General features: G+C 39.1%; 1 protein-coding gene across 1 annotated transcript in view; it reads right to left on the bottom strand.

Annotated features, from left to right (window-relative positions):
• The window catches only part of Tmtc2 (Transmembrane O-mannosyltransferase targeting cadherins 2), a 48,148-nt gene extending 40,414 nt beyond the window's left edge, over positions 1–7,734 (bottom strand). The window contains exon 1 of the mRNA XM_064683539.1: positions 7,648–7,734. Within this exon, the coding sequence (XP_064539609.1) occupies positions 7,648–7,709 (62 nt within the window). The 5' untranslated portion in view covers positions 7,710–7,734. The remainder of the gene's footprint in view (positions 1–7,647) is intronic.
• Positions 7,735–18,031: the final 10,297 nt, after the last annotated feature.

Here is an 18,031-nt window from a genome sequence, read left to right on the forward strand (position 1 = left end):
GTTATGCAAATAGGGGGAGATATCGAAAAAGTATGATAAACCCGTTCTGTGCATGATAGAGATGAATATATAATTTAACTTTCTATCGCTTTTGTAGTCTCCCCCTCTTTCATAGGTATACAATTGGCCAGAAGAGCAGCAACAAGTCGGTTGGCCTGGCCACCAGCATGCTCGACTGGCTCGGAGTTGGCACTGATTTCGACTACAACTTGCCGTCGACTGCAATCGTTTAATTTTACGCTTGGCCAACGCGTGCCAGAGTTGCTAACGTAGCGCACACAATAAAATTCCATTGAAAATTCGCTGCAACAAATTTGCGCTAGCAGAAACCCAAAAATCGCACCCCTTTTCCCTTGCCGCGCACATTTGAATTTAAGTTTTAATTTGGACTTTGCATTTGTAGTGAATCCTATTGCTACTCAGCGCCGGCTGAGCTCTTGGCTGCCTCATCCCATTGTCGTTAACCATTCGAAATTGAGGGGAAATGAGCGAAAAGTTTCGACAAAAGTTTCATTTTCGGGAGTGAAGAAATGCCGGGAAGCGTTATGAAAATAGCTGAAATAATTTTCCATTAAATTCTTGCGAATGAAATTATCGCGTTAAAACAAAACAAAATGCGCTTTCAATACCCTGTTCCTAAAAACATTACGGCTTAATTGGCTTTCGGTACATAAAAGTAGTGTTTGTCAGAAACTTATCCGGAAGCCGTTTTAAAAGTTCCATAAAAAGCTGAAAGTTATCGATAATACAAGAGGAGTCGATTGTTTTCAATCTTGTCGATAGTTTTCAGAATTTGTGTAACAATATGTTTATTCCGAAATTATTTGAAAGTATTCAAATTAAATAATAACTAACACATGTGAGAATAGGTTTGACCTCTGTCAGCCACTTTCGGTACTATCGATAGTTTTGTCAGTTTATAAGCTATTTATCGATAGTTTTTGCAAAAACTTGATGTTTATTTAAAATAATAATAATAGTATATTAACTATCGGCCTCTAACACATTTGAGTATTTGTTTAACGCCTGTCGGTAAGGTTCGATACCATCGATATAAAAAAAATGCCGCCTACAGATAATTTGTTTATTGAACCTTGGGTTATTATCGACCCTATCGATAACTTGCATATGTTATTTTTAACATCTCTAAGTTTAATATTCATATATTTGAAAAGATATATGGATATCACTGGTGCTGCCTGTATCTATGGACTATCGATTGCAGTTTATAATCGGTACTTTATTTATAGTTAATTTACGATACTATCATTCATTTTTATCGCTAGATTGTTTTCTTATAAATTGCTTTGCTATATAAAATGTATAAGACTATCGATAGGTCGGCTATTTATGTTATCGAGGTATCGGGTCTACTATCGATGAGATTTTTTATTTTATGGGACAGGTTTTTTATTGAAAGTTGGGATTTGAGCTAGCTTGCCAAAACTGTTTTGCGATTTACACGCACGCAACGATGAAGTCTCTTATCATTGAGAGTATCCCATATCTCTCATAGTGAGTATCTCATAGTCGAGCGATATTTTAACAAGTTTGTTTTCGTGTTTTTCCTACAATTTGTTTCTACACTTCAGCCAAACTCTGGCAACTCTTGCTCAAGCGCTGCTCAGCTGTGCTTCTGCCTGGCATCTCGGCACTGGCTGCTCGGTTTCGGTCCATTGTTTGCTTAAATTTGTACACTTTCTCATCGCATCAGGCCCCCGCTTTGCCCCTTCCTCCGTGCCCCACCCTTTCGCAATTCCCCTCAAGTAGCAATCCAATGCGTTGGGCAACTCGACTGCTATTTGCTTGGTGTTTTGCTGTCTGCTGTTTGCATTCGTCTTCATTATTTGTTTGCTCGGCCCAACTGACGGCGGCGTCGTCTGCTGCGCACTTGGCAGCAAAGTTTTGACACAGTTGATTTGCATTCGAAATCCTTGCAAAGAGCCACCCAACCAAACGAATATCCACGAACCAAGCCCACACACGCACACACACAGACAGACACACACACACAATGATTTATGGATTTTCATCATATTCTGTTGATTCAGGAATATTTATGATTTGCCAGTTTCAACCGCGTTAAAATCGTCCCTACACCCACCGCTTTTGTCCTTGTTTCAGCCATTCATAGTATTGCCTCGAAATTTCTTCAGTTTACTTTTTTTATTTTTGGTTATTTTTTTAAAGGCATTTTTGTTATAAATTTTATAAAAATATTGTATGAAAATAAAAGAGAAATGCCGCAATAACAAAAGCGAAAGCAACAGCAACTGGCACCGGGACGGAGACGGGGACGGGGACTGGGAGGGGGACGGGAACGGGGACTGGGACTGGGACTGGGAATGCCGGGTCCGGAATATGCTGAATATGCGCAAATTGAATTTGATTTTTAAGCACTGATTGCTTTTATTGTTCCAGGACTTTGGTACGACGTCCGCATAGCGAATTTTATATAAAATATTCTAAAAGAGATAACAGTTGCCCAAAACAAAAAAAAAAAAAAAGAAGAAAATAAAGCAAAAACAGGGAACTACGGCTCTTACAGCCAGCCAAATATATATACACACGTACACCTCTGATATATATATATATATTAATTTATTGATATAAAACATTTGAATTGCACGAAATTGCATTTTTCTCGTTACGAGCTTCGGTTTGGGTTGGCCGTTTTTTCAATTGAACACGCGGCAATAATTTGTCAAAATGCTAAAACATGAATTTGTGCGAGATATTTGTCAAAGTTCGTAGATTCAATTGATTTTGGCTAAAAGCTAAAAAAAAAAATTGCATTCTCACATCATTGCCGAAACACATTAAGAGCGGAATGTGCGCAAATAAATACTTAATAATACCAAAAGACCAAACTCAGGCAAGCTGAAAAGTCACTCACGACAAGTGCAAGTCACTCTCAAAGAGAAAGAGAGGGAGAGAGCGACAGAGAGAAATCGCCCAGGACATTAGCATGAGAATAAAATGAAATTACAGTCTTTAAAATAAATGTATGCGAAATTTTCAAGCCAAATGCCAAAAAGTATTCAACTAAATGCGAAATAAATTTGCTAGAAAACAAAACGAGCATGAGGCCAAAATAAGAACGAAATTTTTAAGCCGAACATTGTCGAACTTTCAAATACACTTTATCGGAAAATCGTCGTCTTTTCTTACGGCATAATTTTGGAATATTTATTCTACTTCAGTTTGATTTTGATTAAGAGATCAAGAATTTACCCAAAATTTTGAAAGTTTGTTCTTGAGAATGAGAATGAAGAATCCTTATACACTAAAGGTTTTTAACTTCTCTTAAATTTGATAATACTCTTTAAAAGCGAAGGATTTGAATCCTGGGGGAACGAACTCCTGTAAAGCCAAAATATGAATTTGAGTATGCTGAAAAGCAGACAACGCTATACCCTTACCGCTCTTTGTGCTAATAAAAAATGCACATGCCCAGAGAAGATGCCTTCAATAGGTAACAAACTTGTAGAATAAATGAAAATTCCCACGGCAAGGGTATAAGAACAGCGAGAAGGCAGGCAAGCATGGCGGCGCTTGGGGAGAGTTTTGTGGCAGGTGGTGCGGGGAGGGGAGGGGAGGGGAAGGAGGGTTGGGGTCTGATGGGACGACACGAAGACGAGCGGGTAACACCGAAAATGTCAAATCCCTGGGCTTGGAATGCGATGTCAGGAGACGCAGAAAATCAATTTCGGCTACAAGTTTTCAATAAAGTGAAAATAATGTCGCAAGCCAAAACCAGCAGCCGCAACAACAACAACAACAACAAGAGGAGGAGGAGAAGCGCGGGCTTTGCCATTATCCTGGCGAGATAAGATGTAGCCTGCTGCTCGGGTCTGGCTGCTATTTCCCAAAAAAAGAAAATCAACGCCAAGTGTCAAACAATGAGGGTCGTTAGAGGCAGCAAATCGCAGCAGCAACAGCGCCAAAGTCAAGTGCACAAAGCGTCAAATGAAAAGGAAACAGGAGCGGCTGGGAGAGCTCGCAGCTCCGCCTGGGCCAGGGGGATAAATCCATTGATGCGTAAACCAAATCGAAGCAACGCACATTGCCAGACAAAAAAAGTGAAAGAAAGCCGAATCCGACTGCGACTCTGAAGACCGCCGAGTGTCAGGCCGGTGTTTATTTATGTGCCTGCGCCTTGTGATAAATCACTGACATTGATGCCGACAGGCAGGACGGCCGGCAGGCTGGCGGGCAGCCCCCAGCCTTACCCCTAATCCAACCCCATTCAAGTGTGCGACATCCAAAACTTTAACCGACTCGAAATAGGCAGTCGACACGCTTCGCTAACAAGCCAGCCCGAGCCAGAGTCTGCCTAATAAGTTTATCATGAGCCTGGCCAGGAGTGAAACGGAAAAGTGTGTGTTTAGAGGCGCAGGACTCGCTCGTAGCTGGCGCCTATCTTCGAGTTGCCGTTTTGACAGGAAATAAGGCGACGCTCAATCACGGCGCGCAACGGAAATCGGAAGTTAGCAGGCGCACGATATCAGCTAGCGGTTTCCTGTCTGTCGCAGCCATCCCAAGACAAAAATATACAAAAAAAAGTAAGTTAACACTGGGCAAAAGTGCTAGACCAACAGTTACCCAGCAATGCCCAGCAGCTGGAAACCTGCGGCGAAGAGATAGCCTTTAAAAAGATTGCTGATAATCGATTTTTATCGATTCGGGCCACAGCTTTGAGAAATCTAATAAAAACTCGTGCTTTCTCTGTGTAACCTACACGCACACTGCATTTGGTGCTTCTAACTGTTGAATTTCGAAAACTGACCAAAAGTTCTTTTCAGAAAACGATACTTATCGATTCCGGCAGTTCTCAAAGTATTCTCTTTGAAATTCGAAACTAAATTTATCGATTCCGGGACTTCTCAAAGAATTCTCTTATTAATTTGATACCGAGCATTTGCAGGATGATAAACTTCAACTGTAGATGGCGTTTACGAAAATATAGGCCCAGATTTTGAAGGCCTAGCTCTTATAACTCCACATAACCAAACTAACAACCACATAATCAAAAATTGAATTTGGAATATTAACTTAAACGACTTATCGAGCTGCGTTTTATGAATTCTCTAGTAAATCCAATATGCTTATTTTATTAAACAGCCTATGTATTATAATTTTTCAACTTGGCTCTTTAATTTTACAAGATCTTCTTACTTAAGCTCCCAGAACTGCAGTTGTATATCGATTTTTACTTATATCTTACAAATTATGCAAGTTCTCATAATATGCTCAATGTACTTTATCTGTATATAATATATATATATATAAGGCCTATATGCCATAATACGTAACTCTAACTCTTGTAGTTAACGTGAACAAAAATCTGGCTGTGAAATAAATAAAGCCCAGCTGCCGACAGACTTTCCAAACAATTTTCTTCTTCTACATTCAGTTCAGATATTATTCATGCTGTTACACACAGAAGCTACAAATTGTTATGCCTTTTGTATTGCTTATTTTAAATTTGTACAGGGTATAACAACAAAATACATAACGCTTTCAAACTTAGCGGCAACGCAGTCTCGGGCCATGCCTGACTGTGCCAGATAAAATGTTGTTGATTGAGACGCAGTTGAGCGTTAATAATTATCATTCTTTTTTCGACTCTCTCCCTCTCCCTCTCCCTCTCTCTCTCTCTCTCTCTATATATATAAGTAATATATATTTTTTACTGGCTATTTGCGCGGGGTGTGGGCACTACGTGAGCAGCCAGTTTTGATGTCTTTCAATTTGTGGCAGATTTATTTGTGCATTAACCTCAAATTTGCACTGCTCGAGTCGATTTCGGTTTCGTGGGCTGCCCAACTGCCCCGAACCTCGCCCCTGGCACTGATTATCGACTGCTGCTGCTGCTGCTGCGGGGCATACCCCGACTTCTTGCCCTCAAAACTTAAAATGCTCTTTGCGACTCTGTTGGGTGTTTGTGTGTGTAAATAAATTTCTTGCTCATTTTCACAGCAGAGCCATAACCACAGCAGCAGCAGCAGGAGAAGCATCAGCAGCAGCAGCTGTTTGTCCCAAAGTTTGAACGTTCCGAAACTTATTGATGCTGGTCATGTACTGGCCTATGGGGGGCGTGGCGCGGCTTGCCGCTGGCCACAACCAGCCAGGGCGACTCTGGTTGGGATTTCGACGCATTGATTTTTCGGTTTGCTCAGTTTTATGGCTTTTCATTAAAGTACATTTTTGACAGCTACTTTTCGCTCAGATTCTACTATATATTTGTACTATATCCGCAAAAAGTCATCTACATTGAGCACAAATTTGGTTAATTATGCATTCCATTTAAATTTGCATAAATCTTTGCAAAGCAAGCTTAGAGCCCAACGCAAGGGAAAAAAGTATTTTAGTATTCCAACCGAATTTCACTTTTGTGCGTGAATTTAATATATGTGTCACAACAAATTTGGCATAAATCTTTCGATTACTAGAGTCCAGAGCAAAGGAAACGAATATTTTGTAATTTTCCACTTTTGTGCGTTGATTTTATACATTGAACTAAACATTGTTAGGTTGTGCATTGCATCACACTAAGTTTTTGAGCATTTCACCCATTTTCCGCTCATTTGCGTGGATTTAGCCAAGAGAACACCTGAGCCAAATACAACATGAAGGGAAACAACAGTCAAAGAGTTCAGCTAAACACACTTAAATATAAATTATATCATTAAAATGTTGGAATGCTGTTGTTATTTAAGTTCTAGTTAAGTTGTTGTCAAATTGACGTTAGAAAACGATTTGCTAATCGTCAGCTACCCGTGTCAAAGAAAAAACTACTGTGCCCATCATTTCATTTCCTGTTGAGCTATTTATGTAACCCAGAATGTCAGGTGACAATTTCTGACTCAAATCTTCTGGACAAAACACATAGAGCGAGGCTTCAGCTTCCTGTGACACCTTTATAAATAGCATAGCTCAGCGTGCGCTTCAGCACCGCAAATTTGAATTTTTCTATTATATATTTTTCTATATATATATATATATATATATATATATATATGTAAACATAAGTCTGGGATATGTGCATATATTGCTTTTGCATTTTCCCTATCGATTCGCAATGCATTTGTGTGGTAAATTTATTGAGAAACTTGCCATACGCCAAGAAAAAGACCAAGAAAGTGGCATGCTTATAAAATAAATGTTAAATTTTACGGACTGCAAGATACTCGGTTTTTCCATGAGTAAAGCTCTTAATGTGGGCCCGGCAGCTCGGGCGTGATTCGAATCAAAAGTGATCGAATCTGATATTTAAATCGGAATATTGAAACAGTGGCTTAAACTTTAATACGTATGGATTATGTACTAATTTCTATCAAATCAAAAATTTTATATTTACAATCTATTAAAAATAATATTTTCATTTATTCTCGAACCGCAAGCTTTGAGCTCAGTAGCAGTCTCTCTCAGTTGAATTGCCTAATTTATTTAAATTGGCAAATGTATATAACCTAGATTTTCGCAAGCAAAAAAACCGTAAAAGCAATATGCCCTAATTCTCAAAAAAAACAGAGTGTTTAAATCTAAACTTTAAAATTAATTGCATTTTTTTCTTGTTGCGTGCAAGAAAACGAACCAACGAACGAACGAAAATAACAAGCAGAAGTGGCAAATGCAACTTACTTTGATTTATGCAGCCACGGCCACGCCTCCTGCCGCAGCCAAGGCCACAGTTTGGCAAGCATTGTGCCGTGCAGCAGTGTTGCAAGTGGTGCAAGTGGTGCAGCAGCCAGTGGTTGAGCCAGGCGATGCTCCATTAGCGTCATGTGCCTAGCAGCAACAACTGTTGAGTTGTGCTTTGGATTTTCCGGAATTTTCTTATGAATTGCCTTGCTTTTAGTTAGTTTGAATATTTCATGTATCTCTGCTGGCGATTGTTGTTGTTGTTGTTGTTGTTGCTGTTGTTGTTGTTGTTGTTTAATTCATGCAGCAGATTTCGTTGCATTTTATGTGATTTTCCTTCGGTCTTGTGCATGTGCGTTTTTTCTTGTGTTCGTTGTGTTTGTGTGTATGTGTGTGTGTGTTAGTGTGTGTGTGTCTGTTGTTATTGTTGATTTTCCTAATTTATATGAGCTGCTTCGTATGCTCTTGCATTTATTTGCATTCTCTGCGGCCGGCCACAGATGCTCTGCTCTGCTCTGCTCTGCTTTCGAATTGCATAACAGGCCACGCGCCCCCTGCCACACGCAGTGGGCGTGCCGTAAAGAGAGCCCAAACTGTAAGTAGAAGAAGCAGAAAGAACAATATCTAATTACAAAATGAGTTTAAATAATCAACAAGTGTAGAGTACATGATTGTGGATATACCCTGTAAAAACAAATTTAGCGCGTTTTTATCGCTTTCTTATCTTCCACAGCGAAATCTTGTCACACTTCCTGAAAATATAAAAGTGTATAGGTCTGGCAAATCAAAATCTGAAAGAAATACTATCGCTATATTATCGCTTTTCTATCTTCCATGGATATCCTTTTACCTAGCAGCTAGAAAAACGAACAGAAAACAATTCCTCCAGCAATATTTCGCATATCGTCCTTTTATCTCTTTCTTATCCTCCAAATCATAAAACCGGGCCTTCCTTTTGGCTATGGAAAATATCAACTATCAATTAAGAAAGAGCATTGCCTGTAAGATATAACTATGTCCCAATAAGCTCATAAATCTACAGGGTATATTAACGTGACAATAAATAAATTTGTATAGTTTCTTCAATTATCATAGCATACTTTTCAGCGCAATTAGGAAATAATTCAAATTGCTCTAAAAATAATGTCGTGCCCATTTACCCTCAATTACACACCGACACACACTCACACACACACACACATATATACTCCCACTCATATAATAGCATTAGCAGCAGTCTGAGGGGCGGTGGAGGGGGTGGGGCCGATGATTGCCGTCCATTTTGTTATTTTCATGGTAAATTATTTCTATTTGTATTTTCATAATTAATTTTCTTGCCGCCGCTGCTATTGTTGTTGTTGTTGTTGTTGTTGTTGGAGCTAAAATGTGATTATTTGATCTACATTCGTCGATAATTACGGATTATTGAAATTTTTGTTGTTTGCATTAATATTGAAATAATTTGATATTGATAAATAATTACCTAAAATGTTCCCAAACTAAAATATGATATTATAATAAAAATAAATGCTTTTATTGTGTCTCGTTCTCTGTGCGTGCGTGTGTCCGTGTGTGTGTTTGCATTTGTGAATCGTTTTGTCCTTGCGGCTGGCTTAATGACTCCATTTACGTATACATATACATATATACATATGTATATGCGTACATATATCTATATCTATCTATATTGCGCGCACTTTCGTATATTGCTGCATTAGTGCGTCTAACTTTTTGTTTATTTCCCAGGCTGAAAATTGGGTTAATTAGTGGTTACTTTTTATGTAATATTCTATTAGTGTGATTGTGTGTGTGTGTGCATGTGCGTGTGTGTGAGAAGGGCCTACGTCTGCTCATATTTCTGTATAAATGTATATAGATAAACAGATCTTAGTCAAAGCTGCTTATTTAATTAAAGCGTAATTTTAAATGCAAGAGAATTGTAATCAAATATTAGTTTATTGTATTTAATATTACTAATAACAAACTCTATATATACAACTATTTGTTATGACTGACTGACTGACTGACTGACTGACTGACTGATTGACAGGCTGTGAGAGCTAAGAATTTTGGGCAAATGTGAACAAATTTGCGAAAAACGTTTGTATGCAATTTTGTTGTTTACTACCCGAAGGGCCTCAAACTAATTTTCAAAGATCTTGTGAGAATTCATTTATTACGTTTTATTAATACCCCAAATTTTCCGCTCTTGGATAAATGCGGGTCAAAGATTTACTGAACAAAGAGTCATTGTTTAGGGTCAAGTTTCTTACCACAAGACGAACATGGAACATAGAAACCGTAGATTCCAAATTTTGGTGCACTTTTCGATGGACTTTAAACATATTTTCAAATAGACGTGATGTTTAATATACTACGGTTTGACTTAAGATTTCCGTAAGCGGAAACTGGGTGAAAAACTTAAATCTAAAATATGAACCACAAAACTGGCCACGAGCAAAGCCGGGAAATGACCGCTAGATATAGATGAATTCAAATGAAATTCAAATGTTTTACTTCTTGCCAAGATATGACGAAAGTTTACGATAGATAAGTATGTTAAGTATTTCAGGCAGCTAAACATTTTAGAGCAGGGCTCAAATTTCAGTATGATAAAACCAAAGTAGGAGCTTGTGAATAAGAAAACTTTTTTTATATATTTTATATTATATTATTTGTATTATATTATTATATATTATAATTATAATACTCTTATAATATTTTTTTTATATTTAATTGAAATGCAATAACTCCTAACTTAACAAAAACTGCGCTCTTTTAAAATCAAAATAACCGCAAGAGTATCAAATATTCGGCTGCATTAAAATAGTTATTGTTGCTCTTTGTTTGCATTTTGAATATTTTGTTGTACCTTTTGCCATATATTTAACTTGTTGTCGCTTTATATCTGTCGGTAATGAACTTTTATGCATTGTCATTAAGTTTTATTGTATTTATCTGCCTGACCCTCTCTCTCTCTCTCCCCCCCCCCCACACACACACACACACATGCACATGCACACACATTTGCAATGGCTTTTGTTTGGTTTTTCTTGTTGCAAACATTTTAATAAATTTAAATCATTTGTTGCATTTATTTTAATTATGCGCATTTAAAATGCATTATGCTGCCCGCTTTAAAGGCTTGGCATAGTGTGGGGCAGGGGGGGGGGGGGGTGGGTGTACGTTGGCGCGTAATTTAATTTCGCTGACAGAAATTCAATTATTTGCGTTTTTCAATGCGAGGCTAACACAAAATTGTTGTCAAAAATGCTTCATGCATGCAAAACACGGCCGCCTCCGTTGGCAATTGCGTTGCGTAGGACATGGCGGGGGTTGGAGTTCGGTGGGCGGGGTTGATAATGGTGTGGGGGGAGGGGGGTTTAGGCCCCCGTTGAGGACGGTGGCGACGTCGCATGTTGCGTATACGTGTTTTCATTAAATTTTTATTTATTCGGCTTTCATATTTCCGAGCATAAACGGTTCGTCTGTGTGCGGCTCTTACGCCAAGACATTGGCACAGTGGGTGTCATTAACAATTTAGCGGGCAGAATTTAAGGAATTGAAAAATAAGTCTCACAGGAGTGAAGAAATGTGATTCTTTTCATTAACAATATATGAAGAAAGCTTTCGTCGATTCCTCTTATTACTTATTAATGAATAGTTTGTTGTTTTTTTGCTGACAAAACACCTGAAAAGCGCGTGAAATAGAATGGGGTACAGACAGAACAAATAACTGAGTTGCAGAAGATTAAGTACACTCTATCCATAAACATGACTTAATAGAATTTTGCTGCCAAAACTTAACTTCAAGTCAAATGATATAGCATATCGATCTGCTGCGATTATGCCTATGTTTTATATATGACGCCCACTGTGCAGCTCAGACTTCGATGTCGACGTCGCCTTGGAAATTCTTTAGGTGTAATTTCATTATTTCAATGTTTTACTTTGCTGAATTATAAATGAGAATACGGTTTGTGTGTCGCGTTTATGGCTAGTCATGTGTGCCAGCCCCTCCCATCCCCCCTCCCTTCCCCCTAACTCCCGCCCTCACTTTATATTTTTCTGTGTCGCTACAAGCAGATGTTTTGTTAAATACAAATTATTTTCCTTTTTTTTGGTGTATTTTTTCCATTTGTCGCCCACCTCAAGCCATGTCATTTGGGGCGTTGGTGTCAAAGTTTCGCTCAAAGCCGGGGCCAAATGTTTTCAATGAGCCACGCAGCCACGCCCCCCCCCCCCCATCCCCCACCCCGCACCAACGGTCAGCTGCCATTGCACGCTCGCAGCTCATAAATATTTGATAATGTGTGGCTGTCAGTTAGACGTCCGATTGAGTGATTTCTTTGCCGCCGCCCGCCCGCCTGTCACGCCCACTGCTTTGATTTCCATTATGTTGTTGTTGTTGTTTTTTTTTTAATAATTTTACGTTTACTATGTAGATAGATTTCACGGCGAAGCAGCTGCAACGCTTCACACAGGACACCGAAACAATCGCTGTGTCTGCCTTCTGTCTCCTTTCTCCCGTCCCCTGTCTCCCTCTTCCGTCTTCCTCTCCTGTCTGTCGTCTCTGTCTGGCTGACGCGCGTTTTGACAGCTTGACGTCTGTTGTTGCGGGCGCCGTATTAGCCCTTTTTGTTGGCCGCCCGTTTGACATTTTGACAAAATGTTGAATAGGCAGCTTGTGTTGAAATTGAATATCATTAGCGCATTTGGCTATAATTGCCGCGGGCCACGGGCCACGTTCTCGACTGCGACTACAAATTACACATATCACACATACGCCGCATATGGCACAATACCATTTGCCGATTCGACTAGCTTTATGTGTGGGCGTGGCAGATTTTGGTGTAAGCTATGCAAATGTGGACAGAGAGAGAGAGAGAGAGAGAGAATATAAAAGGAAGCTCGACAGCTTGTCGCCTGCTTACAGGGCATCTTCTAGTCAATCACACTGGCTGCCCTCTCGTTATGCACGCCTCTGAGCAGAGCATTGAATGTGGCGCTTAGCTGAGGCTTATAACTGCGACCAACTGGCTTTAAAGCTTAAGGTTATTGTGTATACGCCGTGTGGTCACTTGTCTCTCCCCCTCCCTCTCTCTCTGGCAGTCTTGGCCAGGCCAACACACACACACACACACACACACACACACAGAAAACTTGGCAAATTAGAGAGCATGCCACATTGGCGCTCAAATAACAGAGCACAGAGCATGCGACTGGGTTGTTGCAACAGCTGCCGTTACTTGACACTGCCACTGAGCCAGCACCTAAAGCAAATGGCCAGCAGGCAGCAGTAGCAGTAAAAGCAGGCAGCAGTAGCAGGCAGGCAGCAGCAGCAGTAACAGGCGACAGCTGTAGAGAAAGTCGCCAAAGTTTTTGGCCCCGAAAACTTCAATTTTGTGTGGCAACAACAAGTTTTTGGTAACCGCTTGTGCTTAACACTTTCTGTGCGCGTTTTTAATTTATGCTTTAATTTTAATTGAAAATCTAATTAGAAACAAAGTGGGCGGGCGCCAGTCAGAAAATGATAGACTAGCAAATACCCATTGCTTTGGAGCACAAGCTCCAGCCGAATTTACTCTTTGGAGAGTTCTAAGAAATATTCCTTACGAAAAGAACGCTCAACTTTTTGCTATCGCTTATTTATCACTTTCTTATCTGCCATTGCAAGAAGTGCCCTATATTTACTATCGCCAAACTATCGCTTGGGGAGAAAAATAAGCGATATAATAATTCTCAGAAATCTGAAGGAATAATAGATATACTTTTTGCTATCGCCTTTTTATCGCCTTCTAATCTTCCTTTGCAGTCAATGCTTCGTTTAATTACTATCGCCAAACTATCGCTTGGGGAGATAAGTAAGCGATATAGCAATAATAGGAAATCTCGCTTTTCCAACTCTTCATTATCTGCCTTTCCAAGAAGTAGCTCATTTGCGTATTCTCTACATGAACTGAATCTTGCTCCGACTCATTTGACCAGAAATCGGTCGAACGTAACCTAAGAAATGTTTATTAACTGCTGGAATGGAAAATTGGAACCATGAGCGAAGCCTAAAGACTAGGCATAGGAGTTGAAAAAGTGTGTAAACCATCATTAATTGCTGAAGTATAAAGAAAGGAATTTAGTTTCTACAAGACCATCTTCTTCCAACAAGGTGCATGCCATAAATGTATTTAAATCTGTAGCTAAATGCGGCCCAAGGCTGCAAACTTTTAATGTTTCCCAAGCCGAACTTGAATTATTGATAAAATAGGAGAATGTGCAGCCAACCCGCCCGCTGGTTGCCTGCTCTTCCCGCATCGTGTGCAAACAAATTGCCAACTCGCATGCTCCAAACTTATTTGATGCACTTCAATTCGAAGCGCTGCCAAACAGAGCTGACTCTGAGAATCCAATACCCCGCACCACTCCGACCGACGAGAAACGGCGACATTGACAAATGTTATTTTGCTAAACTATTTTCGTTTCTTTTTTTTTAACCCCAAAACAACATAAACAAAAACAAAGCGTTCCCAACTTCTTGCTGCGCGTGTGTGTGAAACCTGAAAAGCACAATTGGATGGGATGGGAATCGTATGGGGTGTATAAAATAAAGTACGGTATACGCATTCAAATTGAAAAGCTTTGTTTTTATAGTTTTTCTCTAATTTGAGTTGTTTCTAAATAAATAAAAAACATAAATGAATATTATGTTAACAAAACTTTGAACTTCTCCGGCTCTGGGATAGGTTCAGGATTCTTTGTCTTTAAAGCTTCACAGCTGTCGAAGCGGACGCTGTGTTTCTGCCTATTCTCGAAAAGAATAATTGGAGAACTGGTTTATAAATAGTTTCTTTAATTAAGGCACAGCAAATCCAGAGCTGAAAGGGCCACGACCAAAAAGACGTATACAAATTAGAAAGCGATACAACTTTCTAACAATTATTGAATAATAAATATTATGTATTACATATTATAATACATCGCATACGGGTCCAAATTTCCCTTTCTCATCACTCGGTCAAAACTCAACCGATTTTCACGAGATTTCTCTTTTTGTTAATGGTTTGACCTGTAGATTGACTTGGCATTCAAATCTGGCAACATCAGTTTTTGTCGAAATTCATGTAATAATGTTACCCTTAAAAATCGGATATAGACATAGGTCTAAATTTCCCTTTCTCATAACTCGGTCAAAACTCAACCGATTTTCACGAGATTTGGATTTTTGTTAATGGTTTAATCTGTAGATTGATTTGGCAAATAAATCTGGCAACATAATTTTTTGTTCAAATTCAAGTACCCTTTAAAATCGGTTATAGACATGGGTCCAAATTTCCCGTCTTTCAAACGAAAATCATATATTTGTAGGTTTCCCTTCAGTACGATTAACGTTAACTAAAGAAACTATTTAAAAATTTCTAAAGGGTTCAGGGTATAAAAATATTTTAGATCCGTTTCCCAGCTAAGTGAACAATTTATAAATCTTTTGATGAACGCTTAAATATTATTAATACATAAGTACAATTGAAAACTTGTATGTGCATAGATTTTTATTTTAATATGCCGCTTGATTTGAAAGAACTACTTCTATATATTATTACTTTATATAAGTATATCTTTAATATATTATCGTATAGGTAGATAAAATCACATATTTCTCTGACGATCTGTTGTTGTTTAATGCTCGTGCTGCCCCTGGCAACACTTGATTAGCGCCCCGTGAAAGTTTTGCCGCTGCAAAATTTGAATTTTGCATTTTATATTTTACATTTTGCATTTAACATTTTGCAGTTAACATTTTGCACGGCTTGTTGTGTCGCGGCAATTTGTTCGCTGTCACTTTGCACGCGGCTGCGACATAAATTTCGGTTTTGCCGACCCAATTCTCAGAGAGGGGTAGCTCCAGAGGCTGTGCGTTGGTTGCGTGGTGCCGGGGCGAGGGGACGGGGGCGAGGGGACGGGGGCGAGGGGAACGTTGACTACATAACCGAAAAGCGTTGTCAAAACTTTGCGGTTGGCTTTTGTTTACACAGTGCGAAGCGCAAAAAAAAGTGTGGGCGGGGCACGTGCAGGCGATTCGAGTCGAGTAACTAACTAAAAATGCAAAACCAAACAAGTAAGAGTGCAACAGTGGTGTGTGCTCGACTGGGAGATACCCTGTAAGGGGCTGAGATGTGTTATAGATTCCTTTTATACAAATAAGATTATAAACACACCCACAGAAGCCAACTTCTTCTTCTTTTCTCCCTCTTCACACTATGAAGTGTTCATTGCCAAAAATCTTCGGTGCATAAAGTCCGATCTGTATGAATTTGAAATAACTTTAATATTGCAATCAACACAATTTGTATACAAACGTTTAGTCGAATACTTCGATATACAGAAATATCCTTCCTTATTTTAACTATGTTTACTTTGAGCTAAACATGCGCTGTAAATCTTCAAGATATGCCTTGAAATATCTAGACGGAAAGCCAATTAGCTATTGATATCGAGAAAATTATCAATATTTTAGATAATTAAAATGTAATCAAATTTAGAACAACTTTACGTATGCTTGATAGTCTGCCGTCGCCTGTTAGACATGTAAGCACACTAGTATACCCTTTGTTAGCTATTTTTAATGGATGCTGGGTATGGGCAGAGAGAAAACAAAAATAGACCATAAATAAAAACCACAAGCAGCAGCAGCAGCAGCAGCCAGCGACTGCGGCGGTACGCGGCAAAATAATGGAAAAAGTTAGTTTTGCATAACGCGCAGCGACTGCGGAGTTCGAGTCTCTCTGAGTCCAGCGCCACACTTGAAAGTCTGTAAAGGGGTGTCTGCATGTGTGTGAGTGAGTGTGTGTGTGTGAGTGTGTGTGCCTGCACAGGACATGGAGTGGATTACAACAGCTGCTGTGGCCCCTAAAACAATGCAGCTAGGCAAAAGGCTAACGCCTGCAGATCAGCCAGCTGTGTTGGGGGAGCGTGTGTGTGTGTGTGAGCCAGTTGTGGTTGCACTCACACACACACACACACACACACACACTCACATGCAGGCTGGCAGCTAGAGCCAAGGTTAGCATTTGCAGCCGCAGAGCGCCAAGAAAGTAGTGCAGAGACTTTCTTTCTTTCTTTCTTTATTTCTTGCATATTTAGAGCAGCTGGCGCCTCAGTTGCTCCACCTCTAACAGCCGCGCCCACTGCCTGCCCGCCCCCGCCCCGGTTGCAACAACAAGCGGACAAAGTTGCAGTTTTACTGCCAACTGCAACTGCAGCAAGCTGCTTGAGCCGGAGGGGCCGCTGGTGAAGGGGGGCGCAACTTAATGTTGCAGCACAATTCCTCCTGCAAAATCGAAAGTTGCATTGAACTTCTTGCTGCAAAGGGTTCTGCACTCGCCACCGACGGCTTGTGGGCTGCTTCGTTTTGTCGCCCACATTTCATTTCGATTTATTTGATGACAAATGCACCACAAAAATTGCGAGTCGCAAGTATTTGAGCGTTGGCAGCAAATTCTCTAAAACCGGTTTCTAAAAACGTGCGGCAAATAGTTCCTCAATAAAAGCAACCTATTTGGGGTGCAGTTAAGTACAGTAGTCACTCGTCAAATTGAACTAGCTATCGTCTGCATTGTTTAGAAATGATTGGAAGGAATATTTAAGAGAAAAAAAACTCAGCTTGTGTTGTTTTTTTATAGCAAACCTTAACCTGAATTCCGCTACTAGCCTTAAATTATATAATTTAAAATATAAATAAAATAAAAATATAAATATAATATATAAATAATATTATATATAATATAATTTTTTAGAATTTCAGAACGAAATTGTAACTCGCCTTATGAGGGTATAAAAATATTGAGTAAAGGTTTAATATTAAAGCGAAAATTAAAATTTCATTTAATTGTATTCTTCTTTTAACACTTTTTGATACCGAATTGTTAAAATATATTTTTATATTAAGATTTTCAATGCATTGTTTTATTTTTATATGTCGTTTAAAAAACATAAATAAAAGGAATATCAATAAGAAAAATAGTTTGCGCATCAAAATCGGGCTTGGAATATTTTAACTTTTGTATTAAATCCCTTTTTCTTCACTTTATAAATAAGTATCAAATCTTTCTTAGTGTAAATCTCAAGTTTCTTCTTTGTGTATCTAAATCCAAATCTTAAGCTTCTTCTTTTTCCATCACTTGTTTTTTATTTATTACTAATCCTAGCTGCTTAGCACTTTTAATTGTTTGATTACAAAATCTAAGAGATTTATGCAAAATAAGTACTTTGGCCACGATTTTGCTCTAATTACAATTTTCAGCTCTGGCAGACACTTAAAAAACTTATCTAATTGTTGCCGCTGCGAATTACACGCATAATTTATTTAGTAGATTTAACACTAGAGTTTTGTTTT

The sequence above is a fragment of the Drosophila montana genome, unplaced genomic scaffold (assembly GCF_035044405.1).
Source record: "Drosophila montana isolate Dmon_TW-CO22-7 unplaced genomic scaffold, ASM3504440v1 contig_2626_1, whole genome shotgun sequence".
NCBI lineage: Eukaryota > Metazoa > Arthropoda > Insecta > Diptera > Drosophilidae > Drosophila > Drosophila montana.